Consider the following 24,162-nt stretch of genomic DNA (forward strand, 5'->3'; position numbering starts at 1 on the left):
TTAATTAGGCCAATTTGCATAAAAAATTTATTTATTTTGGGCTTTTGCAAAATCGGGCCACATTTTTTATTTTTGCAGATTCGGTCCACTTTTTCGTCCGCCGGATCAAAATGCCCCTCGTATACAAAAGCCGCATGTGTATTTCTTGACATATATATACTGCCCTGCCCTACGGTCTGGCGCGCATTAAATGCACTGCTTCCGCCTTACGCAACCTCGCTCATTTCTCGGAACCCGGACCACATTCGCCCCTTTATTCGCCGGCCCCGCTGTTTGCTGTTCGGCTTTAAGACTTTAATACAATTTCTCAAGATAAATAACAAAAACTGCATTCCCCGCAACAGGGATAATAGTGCAACCGCCCTTCTAACAGTGCATCTCTAGGCTCGCTCCAGTGCAACCTCGCCATAACCAGTCAAAATTTTACTTTCTCTATTTCTTAATATAATCTGAACTTAAAAGTGCAAATGAACGACGTCCCCTCCAAATGCAGGCGAAGCGTCGGCGGCGCAGGACGGTCGGCTGCGGGGTAGGACGGTCGGCGATATGCCACATAAGAGTCGGCGTGCCGGAAAGCTCGGCGGCGGGGGTGGACGGTCGCCGGCGGGGTCCGGAGTTCGAGAGGCGCGACATAACGGCTAACGATTGTGTAAAGTTTTCTCATAAAAGATCACGCGTTCTTTTAACTGTATAATAAGTGAAAGGCAGTGTGAATAACAGAACAATATTTTACAAAAGAGTGCAACGAAGCTTATAAGAGTGCAATACGGAGTTAATAACAGTGCAACGGATTTAAAAATGAGTGCAACGAAACTTGTAAGAGTGCAATACGGTAGTAATACCAGTACAATGGTTTGAAAAAGACTCGTACTAAGCTTGTAAGGGTGCGTTCGAGAGGTGGATATAATAATAGTGCACCTTTAAATGCCGATAATAGTTAGACATTTCTTTAAAATGGTTTAAACGCCGATAATAGCCAGTGCAATGGTTTAAAAACGCCTGATTTATTAAAGAAGATAATAGTCAGACATCTCTTTAAAAATCATACTTCCTAAATGGTGTAATAAATCGCGTTCAACGTTGTAAACTTAATTGTGTGGTAGTTCACCAATTAGTGTAATAAATTGACTAAATGGTGCAACGAGTCTCTAACCATTGCAAGAAAAATCGTTGGTGTAAGAATGTAAAGATATAAAGAAAGGGATCTCTTTCTTAATATACAAGCAAATTATACATTGTCTTTGACGAAAATGCAACATATAATATACATTTTGCATACAATATGATGTTCAGAACATCAACTGTAATATTCGCATCAACATTAATATTGAACAAAAGTAGGCTTTCATTTTACAGTAAGTATAGAATCATCATTAAAGCTAGTTGGCAAATCCACGCGCACAGAGCAGATGCTACTGTTCCTCTAACGGAATATGAAATGGTGAAGAGAAGAAGGCTCGCTCGGAGGGGTATGTCGAGTACTTTATTTGCACTAGGGACTTTAGCATTGACGTTTCGGCACTACATTGTTCGTAAAGAGACAGTATAGTCAGAAAAAAAATTAGAACCGATCGATAAGAATAAAGATCTAGAAGAATTTAAGAACCTGGTATGGAGGTGGTGCCTCGTCGCAAATAAAGCACAGTATTTCAGATAGTGCGAATCAATCTTAACGCCTCCTTGCTGGATGGTACACTTACGATCGAGCCTCCTCGTTGTCGACCTCTCCTACGGCTCTCTCCCCTCGTCTCGTGTACCTCCATTATCGCCGGTTGCCCAAGTCCATAGAGAGTCCTTTTTATATATTATAATATAGGTTGCGTAACCATTTAGGTCACCGACTATTAATGCTCGCGAAATATTAGTTTTCCTCGTGAACAGAAAGTGGCTAATGCTCACCTCAAGGGCCGTATTACTGTAACATCACTTAAAAAATATCAATTCCTTTATTCAATCGTATAATAATAGTGCAACGATAGACCCTAATAATAGTGTAACGCCAAGTAACAGAATGCAATATAGCTTCTAAAAGTGCAATACTGGCGCGATATTAGAGTAACATTCGTCATAACAGTGCAACGCCTTTACGGGGAATGAAACTGAAGAAGTCATATTTAAACAAAATAAAAATAAAAATACGTTTGAATAGTGCTTTTACTTTTGCCGAGGCAGCTTCGATATACCCGCCGGTGTCTCTTCGCCTCACAGAAGGGACGCTATAACGCTATGTGCTTTTATCAGCATTAAATGCGCCCTGCGCAGGGAGCGTATATCATCCACGCTATTCGCCAGACCGTGTGTTTGCTGTTTGCTGAATCCATAGCACTATTATGATGACATCGTTGCACCCTTATGAACTTAGTTCTACTATTTTATCCTACGTTGCACTATTAACGGTAGAGAGCCGAAGCAGCGTTCGAGGAGTAGGCGGCTCGCTCGGAAGGGTATTATCCAGCAATGAGGCATTAAGATTGATTCGTACTATCTGGAGTGCTTTATTTGCCACGAGCCCATTGGCCCTCCTCTCATACGGGTTCTTAAATTCTTGCATATCTTTAATGTTATTGATGGATTCTTATGTTTTGCTGATTGAACTGTCTGTTTCATGGTAGAGCAAAGCTCCAAAGGGCTCGAGGCATATAAAGCACTCCAGATAGTGCAAATCAATCTTAACGCCTCGTTGCTGGATCTACCCTTCCGAACGAGCCTCCTCATCCTCGCAGTCTCCTTCGGCAGTCTCCTCCTCCTCGCAGTCTCCTTCGGCAGTCTCCCCTGGCCTATACCTGTTAGCGTCGGCTATATGCGCGTGGAATTGCAGAGAAACTTCGATGATTACATACTTTTCTTAATTAATTATTATGAAGAGATTGTTATAGTTGATGTAATAGAATGTTACATTGTATGCAATTCCTGTTTGTATTTTGCAAAGTACTATAAAATCGTGTACTCGGCTTTAAAGATAATGAAATTCTTGTTCACATGTTAATCGACTCCTCACGAATTTGTTACACTATTTACCAGTTACAATATTTAACAAACAATGTTGCACTGTTTACATCATAATATAATATAAATTTCGGACATTTTTGCACTATTATGTTCATGTTATCACCAATTCTGTGAAAAATTTGTGCTACATATCGTACTGTTGCACGCTTTACCGAAAAATCTTGAACTATTTTGATTTTAGTTACACCACTTAAATACTTCGTTAACTATAAATTTTATTTCACCCCTCGTATAACAAAGCCGCCCGCGCTGGCGCTCATTAAATGCGCCGCGTCCACTTTACGCAACCTCTCCTCCCTTGCTCATTACTCAGAACTCGGACCATGCTGTACTGTCCGGCGCTCATTAAATGCGCCGCTTCCGCTTTACGCAATCTCGCTCATTACTTGGGAAACGGACCACATCCCCCCCGCTATTCGCTGTACCCGCTATTTGCTGTTCGGCTTTAAGACTTTAAGATATTTTCTGAAGCTAAATGACATTAAGTGCACGCACGCAACTGGGATAATAATGAACAGAAAGGAGCTATGACAGGAGAAATGGTGCAACCGCCCTTCTAACAGTGCATCCGTAAACTCGTTCCAGTGCAACCTCTCCATAACCTACTTATTTTATTTTTTAATGTAATCTTAAGCTATTGTGCAAATGAAAGGATATGGGGGTCGTCGAATAGCGGGGCAGAGTAGAAGGAGGCTCCACCACCTCTTTATCCGCCGCTGCGCTACCTCTAGCCGCCGCCGCCGCAGTGTCGAATTCGCCTCTATGCGCAGGGATATTAGTGCAACGGGAAGGTTCTACTGCAGTATAAATGGTGGAATGACCGCTATAACAGTGCATCCGTAGTCTCGTTCCAGTGCAACCTCACTTAACAGTCAAAATTTTGAGATCCTCGTTACACTATTTTTTAAATATGTTGAACTGTTATCCTCTATTTTGTACTATTATAAAAATTTACTTAATCAAATTATCTATATGTACATTATTAATATTAGCCTTGAACTATTACAATAAGACGTATTGATTTTTCGATGTTTCCTGCGGTGCGCCCGCGGATGTCGTCGCGCGCAGCTGGTTTGCTCTAGTCACAGGAGGGTTCTTGCATGACCTTTTGTTGTGCCCCCATCTCTAGCAATTCCGGCACCGCTTCTTTATTAAGCCGTTAGCAATAGACTCTCGCCGCGAAACCTTTCTTCTGCCCGGTTGTATGCGGACGTTTGGCGGCCGTGGCAGAACAACGTTACTTAGTATTGCAGGCCATTGCTCTTTGCCTCTGGTGGGGGGGACGCAATCGTTGTAGGTTGCGCGATAAGTCGAGGTCTTAAACCAGTCCTCGACAAAATCATACGGATCCCGTAGCCTAAATGAAATTGCTGCCATAGCGTGATTACATGGAATGCCGTCAATGTCCCATCGCTTGCAGGAACATGTCTTTTTGGAAAGATCCACAACATCTGTATGGTCGGCTGCAATTACCTGAAAAAAACAAGCCAATCCAAAGGGTGGGACAGATAGTGTAATGACTATATGTAACCGATTGATAAGTAGTGTAATATACTGATTAAATGGGACAAAATAAACGATAATACCTGAAAGAGGACATCGATCGAAGGATTCAGCATGTAAAAGCGGGACGCTTCCCTCGAGCTCCCTAAAATCTTTTCTGCATAGGGTGTTACTACACTGGTAATATTCTCGCCATTATTTTTCCTCTGGTAAAAATAACAAGCTGTTTTCTTTCGTGTTTCCTCGACGAGGTAGGTAATTGGAAGGCCTTTTAAATGACGAATTACACTGTTTATCGTTTCGGCACAGTTGGAAGTGAGTATTGAATAACGCCTTCGCAGGAAGCAATGGGTAGCCCACCTATGCCGAGGAAGGTTGACTACATACTTGTAATGTTCGGGGTTCAACTCCTTAATCTTCTCCATGTGTTCGTTGAACTCCGCGACAGTATATGCGCGCGCAGCCGCCCAAAATCTTCTTCACGCAGGTGTATTCTTTGGCGCGTGCGGGAGATTGGTAGATAGATGATAAATGCAATAACCATGAGCTGCATCCGGATAAACATCAGATACAGTATCAATCAATCCCTTTTGGCGGTAATGATAGTAAGTATACTGTTTGCTCTGCTGGAGTCGCGATCACCGACGACGCCATCCCGTAACTGTTCCAGAAACTAGTGCCAGGAATAGCAATTTTCACCTTCAACAACTGCCCACGCCAATGGCAATATGCAGTTATTCCCATCAATACATGACGCCGCCATCAGACAACCTCTAAACTTACCAGTTAGGAAGGTTCCTGGAAGAATAAGAAACCGTGTATATTATTGTGTAATCGTACAAATAATTGTGTTACATTCATGAATTTATTATATAATAGTGCAACATAGTAAAATAATGATGTGACAGTGGCGTAATAGTGCAATAACGTACTATCCAGACCAATCAGCGGCCTGCAGTGCTTCCTGAATGCTTGAATCGCTGCACCGAATGCCCAGAAAAAATGGTGAAAACGACCCTCGTCCTGGTAAAGTAATTGGAGACATGTTTTCGCATCTCCACTCCTCAACTCTTGGATGTACCAGGGAAGTAGAGCGAACGAGCTCTCGAAATCGCCGCGGACCTCTTGAAGGACCAATTCCCTGGCCCGGTAGGCTTTCCAGTATAAAATTTTTACGCCGTGCTGCCGAAGAATCTCAGTCTGAACCATCTTCGGCGTGTATTTCTCGTTTGCTACCACCTGCTCCCTAACAAATGCTGCTATAAAAGCAGCATCGCAATTCCTGTGGCCCAATCCCCCTATTGCCCTGCTACAAGTGTGTTGCGAATCAAATTTATTCACCTACCATTGAGCAATTCCTGGTACTTGACGCGTCTTTATTCTCCAAGGATAATCTGAGGCGCGGCATTGTGCGGTTATCTTATGGCCATTGCATTTCGTCGGTGCGTACTCAAAACCTCTTTTCATTGCGTATACTTTGAGAGCTCGTTTGAAGTCGCCTTGCGTCTTGTAGAGCTGGCCCTCGTGGACATCGTCCGCATCTGCGACGTCAACAACTGACTCCATCGTAGAGCTATTTACAATGAGGTCTTCTTCAAGCTCGTCGTGGCCAAATTGCTGAGCAGTAAGTCCCACTGCATCGCCTTGCCGCAACGGGAGGACATCCATGGCGTTGTATGTCCGATGAGGTGCGTCGGGAGAAGTCAAGACGATACCGTTTCTTTCGTCGGGATCTGACTCGTCTTTTAGATCAGCAATAATAAAACCGTCGTCACTGTCTGCCGCTTCCGCATCGTCAATGAGAATAGGATAAGAAGATCTGCAGCACAAGTGAAAGCAAGGAGTGTATTGTAAATATTAAATAGTATAAGAACCCTTATGTGTAAAGTTCATACGGTGCAAGAGGTCGAAGTAATGATGCAAAATATTACGAACCAGTGCAGCATAAAAATAATATATAATGAAAAAATTATGTAATAGTGCAACCGTATAATATATATTGCTTATAATTGAATGAGGTAAAATATAATGGTGCAAAAGTGCATTGAGAGTAGTGCAACCGCTGAAAATAAAGAGATCACAAGTGCAATAAGGCTCGGTAATTGTGCAAAAGAAATAATAGTGTAACTTACGAGCCAACTTTTTCAAAATTTGTCTGCTGAGGAGTAGATGCATCCTCGGAATGGCTGTTAATCAATAGCTCCAGCTATTCGTCTGTAAGCAATTCGTCTATATCATCGGGATCACAAGTAGCAACCTTTCTCTCGACTAAGTTACTCACAGCATAAAGCTCCATCAGATACGCGTTGGTTTTATAGAGTCTCCGTATGTTTCTGACATCGTCATCATCAACAATGTCGATGAGTTTACTAAGATTCCCACTATAGCTAAGTTTAATTTCGATCTTGCAGGATTCCTGTGAAGTATTCATATACTTGCAGAACATTGCATGCAGGGAATTAAAATTATCGCCTTGCCTGATGAAATTGAGCCAGCTGGATCCTCCTATATAATTGACAATGCCTCATTCCTTCTTAAAACACCCATTAAAATTGCAGTACACTGGAATTTCAGCGTTATTCATGACTTGTAAGAGTTGGATATAGAAAATTAGCTAAAAGTTATCCAAAAACACTCTTTCATCAATATATAATATAATCTAGTTAATGTGTATGAGTTGTTAAGTTGTGCGTGGGGCGGGAAATAGTACTTCTGTTCCCACCAAAATTTATTTCTAATCCGCCAGAATTTTTTCCAAATGACGCAAGCTTTGCACCATTTTGGACAAGTCGACCGTGCATATGCGGTTGTATTGCACTAATTTTGACTTCTGTTACACTATTATGCTATCTATTGCAACAATATTTCAAATTAAATTTCTATATGTTATTTCGGTAACTGTGCCATATTCAACTGTACCTCAACAAGATATATCGACAGTGGCATCATTAGATTTTATATTCCCTTCAGTTCTTGAGACAAGTGCTTCTGCACTTCCAAATAATATAAATAAAAAAATCAAAAAACTAACAGCAAACACTAGCTCTGGCGAATAGAATATCGTCGCCCTAAAACTGCGTTTCCCGCGCTTGTTGCATTAATGACTCTTTAATGGCTTGCATTTAATACTCTTTCATAAAACGGCGCTGTTGCATATAGCGCATGGGCCTATATAATTACCGGATTGTAAGAGAATTTCGCCTCGGAAAGATAAAGAAACTTTCGATGTTTTGGAATGGAAATGAAATAGTGTAATAGCCGTAAACAAATAACTAATTTCTATAATGAATTGCACTATTATGTCTATTATATTGCACCGTTACAATCCAAGTCGGATTCTCTTACCGCACTTAAACATTCAATTGCACTATTATGTCTATTACATTGTACCATTAGAATACAAGTGGATTCGTTTAACCAATTTTCACTATTATGTCTATTACATTGCAACGTTACAATTATCATGAATTCTTTTACACAACTTCTTCAAAAAATTACACTATTATGTCTATTACATTGCACCGTTATAATACAAGATAAATTTTTTTACACCACTTTTATAATAAAATGCACCATTATGTACATTACATTGCACTGTTACACGGATGGAGTCAATAAAAATAAATTGACTATACAAATTAAAGATTTGTTAATCGAATGAATAAGGCTCGAATTATTGCGAATAAAAATGCCGCAAAAATTCTGCTGCTATCTCCCCGCTTTCTTCGTTATATCTTTCTGGGAGAAGTTCAAGTTCCACCCCTTCTGCAAGTATTCTTCGTATGTTAAAAGGAAGATTGCGCAATCATTTGATTGATCTTGCATCGGGATGTCGTCCCTGTTGATCATCTCCAGTCGACTGGACGGGTACCGCGGCGAAGAAACAAATCGGGAAATTTATTTTGCAAAAAATTATCTAAGAAAACGTTGGACTAATTAGAAAGCCTGGTTTTTACTGGATGATTTTATATATATAAAAAGAAAATACTTACCGCTGTCTCAAACCCAACGTTGTATTTAGGATTTTTAATGGACGATAGGTGGATGTACTTTCCGGCTTGGAGATCGACCGCCAGCAAATGCCAGTGGTCGGAGTGGAAGAGCGGGATGAACCAGTACTTTGCCCCAGTAATCACCTCCTCGTTGATGTCTTGCAAAAACATCTCGACGCGGTTCATTGATGTTCCTATTGTTTGATAAAGGAAGGACGTGGTGTATATGCACTTGTGGCCTTCCGCCTGCTCCAGTAAATGCTGGTAGGAGTCGATAACATCGGAGCTGACGAAGGCCATATGACTTGTTAGGTCAATGAAGTCAGTCCTTCCGATGTCAATACCCTTCGAAGGCACTGTTACTGGTTCGGTACTGGTACTTGTCAGGAATTTTTCAATTCGCTCCTGATCCTCCTTTGGTAACTCTCCCTTGCCGTAATACTTTAAATTTCGGTTAGCTGAAGATAATGGCACCTTAAATTTAAGTTTTTGGGCCTTTTATTTTTTTGATGTTTCTTTCAACTCCGGGATGTCGATGATTATTGGGGGCTGTATAGCAATCGAATAAAGAGTTAAACACTCAATGCATTACACCATTGCTAGACCTTATTACACTATTACAAGCTGTTACACTCAATGAATTACACCATTACTGGACCTTATTACACTATTATAAGCTGAATCGCATTAAAGATCGATAATAGTGCAATATTCACATACCGGTATAGTGCTGGGTTCCGGCATGGAAGACTTCGCAGTGTGGGTAGGCGCCGGGACCACATCCTCCACCGCCGCCTTCGCCTCCTTTACCGCATCATCAGCCGCCGCCTTCGCCTCCTTGACCACGTGCTTTGCCGCCGCCGTCGCCTCCTTCTTTTCTTCATCCTCCGCCGGAGCTGTCGCCGCCTCCACCTTTTTCTCAGAGCCTGCATCCTCTGCCGCGGGCACTGTCACTAGTGCAGCCTCCACCTCCTCATTTTCTTCATCCTCCGCCGGAGTTGTCCCCACCTCCACCTTTTCCTCAGAGCCTGCATCCTCCGCCGCCGGCGCTGTCACTGGTGCAGCCTCCACCTCTTCCTTTTCTTCATCCTCCGCCGGAGCTGTCGGCGCCTCCACCTTTTCCTCAGAGCCTGCATCTTCCGCCGCCGGCGCTATCACTAGTGCAGCCTCCACCTCCACCGCCACAACAGCCGACTCCACAATTTTCTCGGCGGCCGCGTCCTCCGCGGCCTCCTCCTCCCCCTTTTCCTCCGCCGCCGGCACCTCTGGTAGTGAAGATAACGGTTGGACGTCTTCACATATTTCGATGACGACGTCCATAAGCTGACATTTTCAAAAAATATTTGACGTCACATAAACAAATTCGTTAGGAATTACACTATTTAATTACAACTTACACTATTACATACTTCATCTCTATGCAAAACCGACTCGCCGGCTAAAAGTCCCGCTATTCGACTGTCACTTTCTTCGACATTTTCTTCATATATATTTAGCGGGCGCGGCGACTGCGGCTTGACGCTCCGTCTCGGTAGGTGGACCTGCATTCAAATAATGTGTTCTATGTTACACTACTCTAGAATATGATGCACGATTATAATAAATGTTACACAATTATAGAACTAAAATATGATTTTATTAATCCAAGTCTTGTAGAGTTACACTGTTATGGAGATGCCATATTAGAATCAATCGTTTGTTGAGAATGTAAAATAATAAGGGCGTCGCATACGTCGGTGATTGGGTCGTCGGCTTTATTCTTTCGTTTCTACTGAGGTCGGAGATCGTACGGGCTTCGAAATCGTTTGCCCCTCTCCGGCGTGTGATTTTTACGAGAGTCCTTAGGAGCCTTTGGCGGACTCTCTAGTTTTTGGCGTGCCCCATCATTTCTAGATTTTGAAGAACTTGCCGACCGTTCTTTCTCGATTTTGGGATTCTCCTTAATAGCCGAGATCGGTGGGGCATCGCCAATACGGACGTTCCTATCCTTCCTTTTTTAGCTCCCTGTATCGATCGCTTAGATGATTTAGACGGTGGGGGGCTTGGTATTTGCACTCCTTCGTGTCTCCTCTTCTTGCTTTTGATACTTCCAATAGGTGCCGGGGTGGATTTTGGTGCTGGTAGGAGTGCCGGATTGCTAAGTATGCCGGCAACAGAGGTGGCAAGACTGAACACCGGACTCCAGATGGCTAATTGTCGCCATCACCTCTTTATAACACCCCGGAGGTTCCTCATTCCTGGGGCGGCGGTGAAGCCGTGGAACTTGAGCCACGACACCCACCAGGCGTAGTTCCTCCGGGGAGAGGTCGAGCCTGCGGCGGCATGTAGTGAAGTTAAAACCCTCCTTCACTCTCGATGATCCCCGCGAACGACGAGACCATCTAACCGTATCCCACCTCTGGACATGAGAAAATATTGCACGACGGGAAGGCAGGGGACATCTATATCCAGTGTGCTCGTATATCCACACCTGAATGCAAAGACAATATTACACTAGAGTTCACACAGTTACTAGATTTAAGCATACAATAGATTATTTTCGCACGATTACACTACAAATATGTACACGCATGAACGATTAAAAGCACATAATAATTATCTTGCATGATTACTTGAACAATATACACTTACTGGGAGAAGCGGGGTGCATCCAAGAACGTATCCTACCCGCTTCGAATTAGCTTGCAATTTGGCCGCGGCGGAGCATAGGCTGTCAATTATAAGCTGGTGTACTGCTTCCGGCCAATTGTACCGTGTCAGTGCGGGGAGATCATCTACAAGCCCCACCAGTCCTTTGGGGCAGAGATTATTGGTATTGGCGAAAAGAATACAACAAAAAAAAAATAAAGAATAAGTAATTTGACGAAGTCGGTAATGTCCTCTTCGCCTTGCTTATTTGACATCTCCTTCAACACCACCTCCAGGTTCTTGCGATCGACCTTCTTTCCCTCAAGAAACCGATTCTGAATATCCGACCCTAAATTGAGGGTTAGGTTTAGAGCCTGGCCCGACAGGGGTAATCCAAGAAGAACTGCCACCTTCTTGGCCGTGAAGCGTATAACTTGACGGCCTATTTCGAATTCTACACCCTCCTTCCAATGTCGGAGGATGAACTCCAGCATAGACCTATCTGAGGTGATGTCGGGGAAGTGTAAGATATTACCGAATACCGTCCTCTGGATAACGGGGAGATGATGTGGCTTCACGACAGACGCGTAAGTCTTCCTGTACGCTCCGACGAAACACCGCGAATTCACAATGAATCTACCGGCGGGGCCGCCGGCAACCGGCCGCGAAGGTGCCTTGTGGCCGCCGGAAGCCGATGAATCAGTAGAATGCGACGACTTCGACGCCATTGCAAGCTACGTAGATTTAGATAGGTCGTTTCTTGACCGATGGGATTCGAAGCAGAAGATGGTAGTCACAAAGAGCAATGTGGTTGCTAGGAAAAATGGGGGTTGCAAGGCAGTTTGCTTCGCAGTGAAGGTTTAGAATAGAGTAATGGGGAGCGACAGCAGTTTGAAAGTTAGTGGGATGCTAGTATGGGCCAACCTATTCAGGAAACAGCGTAAGAATCCATACAAAATATGAAACGTAAGCACTACAAACAGAAAACAGCGAGAAACGAACAGCAAAAACCCGCAATGGCGAATAGCGTTTCACACGCCAGTCGCATTAAATATTGCGACAGAGTAAGTACATTGATGTGAACGTTATACTCGAGTGGGTGAGCGAAGATGGCGGTGGCCGGTAAGTGAGGCGAAGGGACACCGGCGGACACAACGAAGTTTCCTCGGGAAAGGTTGCACTGTATAAAAGGTTCGAGTCGTTGCACCATTACTTTAAACTATTGAACGATTACTACGATATTATTGCACTAAAACGAACATGGTTGAGCTCGTTTACAACGTGTTGCACTTTTTAATCGTGTTAAACAGCCAAAGAATGGCATATTGGACAGAAGTAATAGTGCAAAATCGGCTATAATAGTGTAATAATGCTCAACGTGGTGCAACAAAATAATGAATTATACAGATGTATTTTGATCCACGACGTAACAATGTAAAGAAAGGGATATCTTTATTAATATAGTATAAAAATATTCATTGACTTTGATGATAATACAAAATGCGGTAAAAGAGTGCATGGAAGCTTCCTAATGTAAAATTTTGACTGGTTATCGAGATGTTCCACTGGAACGAGGCTACGGATGCACTGTTAGACTGGTTGTTGCACCATTATCCTGCCGTAGAACCTTCGCGTTGCACTATTATCCCTGGCGCGCGGAGGTGAAGCGACACGGCGGCGGCCGCGATAAAGAGGTGGTGGAGCCTCCTCCCACTCCGCCCCGGTATTTTCGACGGCCTCCATGCCCTTTAATTTGCACTATTAGCTTATGATTACATTATGAAATAAAATAAGTAAAATTTTGAATGGTTATGGAGAGGTTACACTGGAATGATGCTACGGATGCACTGTTAGAAGGGCCGTTGCACCATTTCTCTTGCCGTAAAACCTTCGCCTTGCACTATTATCCCTGGCGCGCGGAGGTGAAGTCGACACAGTGGCGGCGGCGATAAAGAGGTGGTGGAGCCTCCTCCCACTCCGTCCCGGTATTTTGACGGCCCCCATGCCCTTTCATTTGCACTATTAGCTTATGATTACATTATGAAATAAAATAAGTAAAGAGGTGGTGGAGCCTCCTGCTATTCCGCACCCAGTGTTTGCTGTTCGGTCTTTTCTCCGACGCCTCCTCTTCCTGAAACTATTGAACTATTCTGTCGACCGCATTGCACCATTACAATCACAGTTGTAGTCTTTTACCCTACGTTGCACTGTTAGAAGGGCAGTTACACCATTTTTCCTGGCGTTGCTTCTTCGCGTTGCACTATTATCCCTGTTGCGGGGAGTGCAGTTTTTGTCATTTATCTTAAGAAATTGTATTAAAGTTTTAAAGCCGAACAGCAAACAGCGGGGCCGGCGAATAGAGGGGCGGATGTGGTCCGGATTCCGAGAAATGAGAGAGGTTGCGTAAGGCAGAAGCGGCGCATTTAATGCGCGGCATACCGTAGGGCAGGGTAGTATACGTATGTTAAGAAATACGCGGGCGGCTTTTGTAAACGAGGGGCATTTTGGTCCGGCGGACGAAAAAGCGGACCGAATCTGCAAAAATGAAAAAGGTGGCCCGGTTTTGCAAAAGCCCAAAATAAGTGGATTTTTTATGCAAATTGGCCTTTTAATTATAATTAAATAATATATATTATAATATTTTAGAAATATATGTAAAAGAATTTAGAATTTAAAATTTAAAATTTTTTTACAATATATTTTTTGAATATTATAAAGCATATATCCATTATATTAAATTAAAATTAAAAAATTAATATTAAAATTTTAAAGTAAAAAATGGTGTACCGGATGCACAAAAAAACCGACTGCTCTCCTAAGAGGCAGAGCAGCGGGGACGGTGGCCGGTGTGGCTCGGGTGCCACGAGGCGTCCTCCTCAAATAATTTTTTTTGGACACAGTGTCCATAAAATTTTTACCCATAATTAATAGTCCCTTTTCTTGCTTTACAAAATTTAAGGGCTTTTGCTGTTGTTGCCATGTGTCGAGATTCGTGGATGATCCAAAAAAATTTAACAAGAGCCATCCAAAAAAAAATAGTAAAATAAGTAATCCATCTAATTTTAAATTTTGAACTTAGATATTCTAGTTGCAAGTTTTCGTTGTCCTCTAATTCCAACCGCTATATGCTCCTTACTATTATTGAATTTTTTAAATTAATCTCTCAATACTCAAAATATCTTTCTAAAACTCACTCCCATTAATAAATTATAGAGGAAAAGAGTATATTTGAAGGAAAATTTTGAAGTAGGGCATTTTGGTCATATAAGAATATACTTCTTAAATTTTCAAAGGCATATGAGATATTATCCATTTACATAGATGTACCTCATTTTCTTGTTAAAAAAATCGATATAAATACATCATCTGTAGTTAAATTAATAAATGATAACCATTCAATCAAAGAAGGATTTATACTAATATGGTAACTAAATTAGAAGCAAAATGAAGTTAAAACTAAATTTGCATCATAACTTCCGTTGTTCTTGTTGGAAGCCGAATTTCCCGACCCTTGACCCGGTCAAAGATCCTCCTAGGAAAGCGCGTTGGGGTGAGGAACGGCTGCGAATAGTGACCCTCGAAGTTTGCGCCCTTCGACAGATCAAGCGATTCGGCTGATGAGAGATCGAGGTAGCCGGGTTCGAAAACTACTACTATAGAATCGGTTCGGCTGGAGGAGCCGAATATATGAACTGTGCAGGGATCAATGTCGGCAGAAGAGCCGAATGGAAAAAGTACACAGTAACTGGTCGGCTGAAAGAGCCGAATAAATGAAATACATAATGACTGGTCGACTGAAAGAGCCGAATGCCTTTATATAATAATAAAAAGAGTGTGCCGGAAGGGCATAAAGACTTAGAAATATAGTTTACAACAGAGTGATGCCCGTGGGGCAGACAAACTCTGCAAATGTAGTCTACAACGGAGTGGTGCCCGAGGGGCAGACAGACTCCAGGGTTTTACTTAGCGAACTACTCCTAGGAAAGCAGTAAATGCGGAAAAGAAAAAGATTACATTTAGACTACTCCTAGAAAAGCGATAAAATGTAGAGAAAATAAGGGTGGTCTTCTCATTCAGGATGGAGAAAGACCTCTATTGCAGGCTTTGAAATTACTATTTATAGTAACATCAACCCACATTATTGGTTGGTTGGGGGAGTGGTTGTAACCATGGTCGTGGAAGTTACGCCCCACTTCTCATGGAAGTTACATCCCACTTCACATGAAAGTTATGCCCCACTTCACATGGAAGTTACGCCCCACTTCTCAACCGTTCCCGCCTAAACGCTCTTGGCCTTCAGGCGCCTTATTTCTGACTCCTGGTGTACCACGTGTCCTTATTTCTTCGGCTCATACGTGGCTAGGTCAGTGTGTTCATTTCAAATTTGGCATCAACTTATCCCTCCTTCTTAATACATTTTTGCTTGGAAAAAAAGAAAGGCACGCATATTTATTTTTGCATTCCAATTTATATTTTGAAAGGTTTGCATTTATACATTTCAATTTGCAATATATAAGCTCGGAAAAAAAGAAAAGCACGCATATTTATTTTTGCATTCTAATTTATATTTTGAAAGGTTTGCATTTATACATTGCAGTTTGCAATATATAAGCTTGCAAATTATCGATGAGTGTATATTGTGCCCTAGCTACCAAGAGCTTTGATCCACCACTGTTACTTCTACCTCTAAAGAAAGAATCAGTTATGAGAGATTTCAATAAAATAAATATTAACAAAATAACACTTTACCTAAAATACTACACACTATAGTGGGATCAAATTTGCTTTAGCCCATCCAACAGTGTTTAAGTTCAAGCCAACAATGAAACGACTCAAGCATGCACTCAATTGCAACATATTTGCCGAGAGAGAAATGGTATGTCCCATCCGAAGTTGTAGGTTTTACTAACTCTTTTTTAGTTTTAGTAAATAGTAATAATAAGTATAGAAAAGTAGCCTTTTGAATAAAGAGAGTTGTAGGATTACAATTCAAAGTGGGTTAGAGATCTAGCATCACACTTAATTGCCATGATGCTCAAACACTAGTCTAAGTATGCTCGCACTCGTCTTTGCCTCAACACCATGCATGTTTGGTATTATTCTTTTCTAGTTTAACTGCATATAAGGTACACAAAAGACATGCTATCTTGTAATTTCTTCTATTATGTCTACAACAGACTATTATTGGGAATAGTACATTTACTCTAGTGAAATAAAAACAAAATTAATAGAAGCGAAAGTTAACAAACTGCAATGCTTATATTCTAACCACTTTATGAAACTAAATACTCCATATTATACATGAACAACAGGACACCACTGTACAGTTACTAGCTAGATCACATTAGCCCTCTCTCTTTGTAACCTGAATTGGCAAGTCCCCTTTCATCTTCAGGGCTTGTTTGGTTCATCCATTTTGGATATGGAATGGGAATCGGTTTGATCAAATCCGGTTAATTTTGTTTGGTTCGCATGAATCGGTTTGGGATTCTTATTCCGGACTGGAATGGGAATGTCCTATTAGCCTTCAACTTGATTCCGGTCTTCTAGTCCGGATTGAGATTTCATTCCGGAAGCCCACTAAGTTCTCGAAACCCATGTGACCATCTCACCCTCCTCTTCACCCCTTTCTCATCAAAAAAAAAAAACCTATCATCTCTCAAAACTCTATCCCTAACCCACATCAATAAAAGTTTTTAAAAATAAATTTGATTTTTTTTTTTTAGAAAACTTGTTAGAGAATAGTATTATATTTTTCATAAATTTTAAATAATATAAATTTATATTTGAGAGTAAAATTAGTATTATAGTATCCTATAATTTTTTTAGTTTATACGAACCAAATAATGAAATGTGAATAACTCATTTCAATTCCCAATCCACAAATAAACCAAACGTCTTGGGGGAGTGGGCCATTCTAATTACCATTCCAATTCATTCCCATTCCATTATCCATTCCAATTCCACCCTTGAACCAAACAAGCCCTCAATGTTAATGAAAGTATGTTCTCAGGGGTGCTCTACTTCCCTACAACACTAATCAAAAACCTTTCAAATATGCAAGCTATAATAGACTTCATCTATAAAAAGCCCTTTCCTTTTCTAAGCATATTCTTGGCCCGGCGTGAAATGTCGTGTCTCGGAAGTGGGCTCTCTGGCTAGAAACTCCATTTTCTAGCTACCTCTCCAGCTTTTACTCACTGCAATACTTCCCACATATGTTCTCCAATATCCCCATAGTATAAGCACGTATGTCACAAACCATCCATTCCCCTCGAACGTTCCCTCTGACATCATATTATCCTCTTCGCATGATATGTATCCATAGGCATAGGAGGGTATAATCTCATCAACTATGATATTGCAGCATGCAAGTAATGCATCTCTCGCAGCTCATCGAAGCTGAACATATTGCTCGAATTCGAATTCATTGCTTAAACTATTCTAATCTCTTCTGAGATCTTCTTTTCTACATCGAATCTCGCAGATACAATCCAGAAGAACCATGTCAGTGTCAACGAAGTTGTCTCATGGCCTGCAAGGAGGAAGTTTATTAGGATATCGCGTAGGAACCCTTATGAAATGTCTTCATACAATGCATCGGCATGAGAGATCACTCTTCTGATCAAAAGGCTACTTCCTTTGTGACCGAATGATATCCAAAGTGTAGTTGTGCATGATCGAGATGGCTTTTCTTATCCGCCACTCCGATCCAATATTGAGTAGCTTCTTGACATTCAGCGCATCCAAGAACTGTCATCCGACGAGGTATGAACTTCAACGAAAGCATGCATAAATTCAAAGTTCATGCTAGTGACGCTTTCTTTGGTGATGCAAGAAGGGTTGGCATTGAAGGCCACCTTGCAAATGTTATCGAAAAGGGAAAACTTCAAAAACCCCCCTGTGGTTTCGTAGTTTCTCACTTTGCCCCCATGTGGTTTAAAATGTATCAAATTACCCCCCTGTGGTTTTGTTTTTATCTTTTCGGTAGCTTTTTCGTTAATATTTCATTAAATTATATACAAAAAACTTCAGATACCCATCTAGATTTATCAAATATTCACTTTAGTACCCTTTAATTTTAACTTTATCACTGATTTAAGAAAAAAAAAATAATGAAATTGATAAGAAAAAGAGAAAAACGAAACCACAGGGGGGCAAATTGATACATTTTAAACCATAGGGGGGCAAAGTGAGAAACTACGAAACCGCAGGGGGTTTTTGAAGTTTTCCCTATCGAAAACAAGGCATTCGAGAATGTCTGGTAACTTAACAATCTCTTCTCTTTCTTCGTCTCTCTTTTGCAATGGCATAAATCTGAGTTGTATTTCAAACTGCACTACATCCATAATGAAGTTATGCAGTGATGTTGCATTGAATTCATGGCTTGCCACCTTTCTCTGCTACTTCCAATGCTCTCTGTCAGAGTAGAAGACTCTGCAGCCAAGAAAGTTTTCGAGCAAGGCGAATGTACGTTTGCCTTTTGGGTAGTTTTTGAAGTTAATTTTCAGCATGTGCTCAACATTTGCGGGGTAGGCAGTTGTAATAGAATAAAGAATATAAAAAGATAACCTCTGTCCCTTCTTGAAGGTGTCAGTGATTTATATTATAGTACATTTTTTTGAGATTACAATAGAATCAATTTAAATTTTGTAAACACTAAAGTTGTTATCATAACTTGCTAAGAAAATACATGATAGCTAGGATGACATGGAGTTGTTACAACAAATCTTCTCAATATGCTCCCGCAAGCTCAACTCAACAGGGATGACATTGAGCTTGGAACAAATAATGCAGAACTGCACCCTGGAATAGGTTTTGTGAATGCATCAGTAAGCTTATCTTTGGTAGACAAGGACTTAGAAGCAACATGTTCACAAACAAAGTGATAATCGATCAATTACGACATGCTCTCTCCGGGTGTGAGAAATAGGATTTGCCACCAAGTACACCATAGGCATGAAGGAGAGGGCACAACGATTCTTAGTTCATGCAATAGCGACTTGATTTAGATTAATTCAGGAGCCACATTTGCAAAGGCTTTGTATTCCGCCTCGGTGCTGGAGCGAGCTACCATGGCTTATTTCTCTGTATTCCTAGACACCAAATTGCAAACAAGGTAGATAAAATATCTGCTAGTAGAGTGTCGATCGAGAGAGTATCCAGCCCAATTGGCATTGCTGAAAGCATGAAGTTAACAATCGGAGGCATGATGTAGCAAAAGACTATGGCTCAATATGCCCTTGGGGTAGTGTAAAATTTGCTTGATAAGAGGCCAATACTCTTTGGTGGGAGTGCACATGAATTGACAAACATGATTAGTAGGCTACATCTGGTTCTGTTAGGATGGCATATTAAAGAGCGCCAACTATACTTCATAAATGTTTCGGATCATTCACAAAATAAGAAGAATTGAAAAGAGTCACATCAATCGCCATAGGGATGGATATAGGTTTCGCATCTTCCATTTGTGCTCGATGAAGTATGTCCAACACATATTTGTGTTGAGAGAGAAAGCATCTGTTGGGATGGAGGGTAAGCTCAACACCAATAAAGAAATAGGCCAGGCCCATATTTTGGACAGCAAACTCAGCTATGAGAGAATTGATTAGAGTGTTGATATCAATTGTGCCAGCAATCGTGTCAGCACGTGTGGTTAGAATATCATCAACATAAATGAGAATGTAGATAGTTAGGAAAAATGTGAATATCATCAACGTAAATGAGAATATAAATAGTTGAGCAAGATATGACCTTGTAGAAGAGTGAAGTGTCGATCTTGGACCCAATAATGTTGAGGGTGATTAGGTAAGTGCTAAGCTGATAGAATCATGCCCGGGGAGCCTAACGAAGACCATATAGGGATCGGCATAGCTGATAGATATGATAAGGGCATTGTGGGTGGACAAACCCAAGCGACTGTTCCGTAAATGCAAGCTCCTTGAGGTTCCCATAAAGGAAGGCATTGGAAATATCAAGTTGTCGAACGAGCTAGTTGGAGAAAACGGCAACATAGTGAAGGAGATGAACAATAGTGATTTTAATCACCGGGCTAAAAGTCTCGATGAAGTCCACCCCATGTTGTTGACAGAGACCTTTGGCAAAAACGTGGGCTTTGTACCGCTTAATAGACCTGTCGGAATGTTGTTTGGTTTTAAAGACCCATTTACAATAGACTATATTTATGTTCATCTATCATAGAAGAAGCTATCAAGTACCAGTTAGTTAGATTAGGGTGTTGAATTCTACCGCCATGACCACGTGCCGTGTTGAATAATGAACTGCTTGTGAGTAACAAGTGGGTTTAGGAGGCATTGTGACGATGATAGAAAGAGTCTTGGTCAGAGCGTGCACTATGGAATGAAGCACACGTGGGCAACGCATGATATATATCCTTAGATTGGGTGACCATTGGACGACGAGAAGTTGATGGAGGTGGAGTATATGGTGCAAAGGAAGCAGGCGGATCTGCTGTAGTTGTGGGCAATGGTTCATCAATTCTCGCAGGCCTTGGCTCAAGGGCATCAGAGTTGTCGGGCGCACCAAGAGTCAAAGTAGGGTTCGAGCATTACCAGGATGGAGCTATTCTTCTAAACAAGGCCCAATTGTTGATAGGTCATCTGATGACGAGGGAAAACACTAATAGGGAAAGTAGGAAGCTGAGCACTTGCTTTATTAGTCTCTTAAGACGGTGTCAGAGAACAAGAAACCTCTTCTACAAAAGACAATCTATATTCATCAAAGATAACATGCCGAACAATAAAATACCGGCCAATGGGAAGATGCAAGTAGTTATATCCCTTATAAGTATTGCTATAGCCTATTAAAATATAGAAATCAGACCAAAAATCGAGCTTGTAATTCGAATAGGGATGCTAGTAAGGAAAGCAGGTGTACCCAAAAATGCAAAGAAATATATAGTCGCGAGATTATGCATACAACTTTTCATAAGGAAAAATATTATTTAGTAAAGAAGTCGGAAGGTGGTTTATAAGATATGCCATGGTGAGGATAGCTTCAGGCTAGAATAACGAGGGAACATTCATAGTGGTCATAAGAGCGAAAGTTGTCTCAATTAAGTGACAATGCTTTAGCTTGATCTTTCTGTTTTGTTCAAGGGTGCGATAGCAACAAAACCAAGGTATCAGGATAATGATCGGTACTCCCCACCCCAATCAAAATGAAAGATTTTAATTTTTCGATCGAAAAAATACTCAACGTGCCTTTGGAACTATAAAAAGATATCATAAACTTCAGAATCAAGTTGAAGAGGAAATACCCAGATGAATTTACTAAAATCATCCATAAAACTACCATAATATTGATTGCCATCAGTATAGGTCATTAGAGAAGGCTCTCACACATCAGAAAATATAACGTCAAAAGGGTGAGAATCTAAAGAATGATTTTTATTATGATGCAGGCGATGAGATTTCACTTATTGACATGTGGTACAAAGTGATAACATTTTATTTGAAGAAATAAGAGAGAGAATATTAGAAACTATGGGCATGGCAGGATGCCCAAGTCAATTATGACAAATAGAAGGTGAGGCCCGTCCTCCAAGAGAAAGAGAAGAACTAGCAGCCGAAGAGTGAAGAGCTCCATATCTACTATCTCACTGCGTTCATCGAATAAACAATTGGTAGGAAAATGAAGAATACTTGGTTTAGACAATGAATTTCATGGCTTTATTTTATTTTATTTTATTATTTAGGATCCTTCAATGATAATCAATTTTGAAATGTCCCCCTCATGCTAAAGTCATATTTTTACCTTTTTCTTCTTGTGCGTCTTGTATAATTTATTTTGCTTGACGGGTAATCTTTTAGATAGTAATTGTGCGGGACTCATATTGTTTATGCCTTGTTCTTTTTGTTTATCTTTTCAATGAATAATCTAGAAAATCATCTTGGCCTCCTTTAAGATATCTATACACATATATTATTTCTCATAAGCTTTTGCCACATGGCAGCACCATAGTCTCTCATTCTCAAAATTTCTACTCTCCAATCATTGGGACCGCTCGCCTTCCTCGTAACATCTGCCTCTTCAGCTTTCCGTTTCATTAATTCCTTCCCTGTAACATCTGCCTCTTCGGCTTCCCGTCTCATTAATTTCTTTTCCGTAACGTATGCCTTTTTGACTTCCCGTTTCATTAATTCATTCTCTGTAATGTCGCTGTTTCGACTTCTCACCTCATTAGTTTCTATTTTCTAAGAGGCGTTGCCCGAGGAGCCCGTGGGCATGGCAGATGGCGTCCTCGACAACGACCTCGCCTACTACGTCCGCTCCAACCTCAAGCCCCGCAGGCGCGCCGCCCTCGCCCTCATCGTCAACGTTAGGTGAGTCGAACTCTAACCCTAGCCCCTAACCCTCCTCCCTCGATCTCAACCATTTAAATATGTAATGTATAGTTATGCAAAAGGTGTGTATCCCTCTCCTCTAATGGCCTCGGAGGACGAGAAGTATCGACTAAGATATGGACTTGCCAAAAAAGGGTTGAAGGCACTGTGGTGCTTCACGAAATCGTCGGTGTTAGTAAAGAATGCCCTAAATGAGGGTACAAAGGGGTCCGATTTTTATGTAACAAAATTTTTTCTCCTATAGTTTTTTTTCATCTTTTGTTGTTTTTTATTAAATTATAATTTTATTCTAAAAATTTGAAAGTATTTTTTATATTATTAAATTTAATCAAATATGATTATATCCGCTGCATCGCGCGGGTTCTTACACTAATATATACATTTATTTGCAACTTTACTCTTGATTTTCTAAAATTAATTAATTTTAATCAAATAAATTATAGATTTTATCAAATATATTGGTAATTTGATCAAATTTGTTGACTTTAACCTATTTGTAGCCAAAAGAAGTAGAACGATTAACATATAATAATAAATTGAATAGTTACATGCATCTAATAATATTTATAATTTTAATTGGATGATTCAAATCGAAAGCAATAGACGTTAAGAAGATCTCAAAGTAAAATGGCCGTTTTAGTTGAGGGCATCCTTATATATCTTTTAATTTTTATTTTATGGAGTGGAGCTATCACTAGAGCCTCAGGGTCGAAATCTTATAACTTGGCCCATTTAATAGCGCTGGCAAACGAGCGAGCCGGCTCGCGTTCGACTCGTGTTCGGCTCGATATTCGGCTCGCTCGAGCTCGACTCGAAATTAAATGAGCCGAGCTTGAACAAAATAAAAGGCTCGAAATTCATTTCAAGCCGAGCTTGAGTATTACTCGGCTCGTTCGAATTAGGCTCGAAAAGCTTGAAAAGCTCGAAAATATATATATAGGCTGGGGCTACTATACTCTTATGAGTATAGACCCCCTTGTACTCATAAATTTTTAACCGTTGATTGATGGGATGTATAGTTAGGATGATGGTGGTCCCCACTTAGAATGACAGTGGTCCCCTAGGGTTGAGTGGGTAGTTGGTTAAATAGTATGATCTAACGGATGAAAATGATTAATGAAATAAATCTAAGGGTCGAAAACTTANAATATATATATATATATATATATATATATATATATATATATATATATATATATATATATATATATATATATATAAATATAATGTATTTTACTTATATATAGGCTTTAATTTAATTTGGGCCATTATTGTTGGCCCATAAAATAAACCCAACAAGTACAATCGTACAATTGAGCCCAATTCTAAATTTACATAACACACTATCTCTTTCAGACTTTCACTGTTGCACATAACCCTAAAACATGATAACATTCAAATTTTCAAATCCCTACTTTTTTTCCTCTCTCTCTCTCACAGACCCTCATCTAGTCAGGAAGTCACCCTAGCTCACATTTCTTATAATTATTTTGTATTTTGAACTATTGGACATGTTGTATCAAATTATAGATAATGTTCTACAAAAATTAAACTATTGATTATATAATGTCGAGAATTTCAATCGGCTCGTTTAGAGCTCGAGCTCAGCTCGACTCGAAATTAAGCTCGCTCGAGCTCGGCTTGAATTAATTTCAAGCCGAGCT

At 40.6% G+C, this 24,162-nt stretch overlaps 1 protein-coding gene across 1 annotated transcript; it reads right to left on the bottom strand.

Annotated features, from left to right (window-relative positions):
- LOC109719708 lies at positions 4,135-4,937 on the bottom strand. The gene is made up of 2 exons (XM_020246494.1): positions 4,596-4,937; positions 4,135-4,482 (listed from the first exon to the last, which is right to left on the bottom strand). Exons 1-2 carry the CDS (start codon positions 4,935-4,937, stop codon positions 4,135-4,137), a joined length of 690 nt encoding a protein of 229 aa, XP_020102083.1.

This window comes from Ananas comosus, linkage group 13 (genome assembly GCF_001540865.1).
Source record: "Ananas comosus cultivar F153 linkage group 13, ASM154086v1, whole genome shotgun sequence".
Lineage (NCBI taxonomy): Eukaryota > Viridiplantae > Streptophyta > Magnoliopsida > Poales > Bromeliaceae > Ananas > Ananas comosus.

Coding starts and splice junctions, on each gene's coding strand:
- LOC109719708 (XM_020246494.1), bottom strand. CDS start 4,937: ATGGAGAAGATTAAGGAGTTGAACCCCGAACATTACAAGTATGTAGTC. Junction 4,483..4,595: donor CGATCGATGTCCTCTTTCAG/GTATTATCGTTT, acceptor TGTTTTTTTCAG/GTAATTGCAGCCGACCATAC.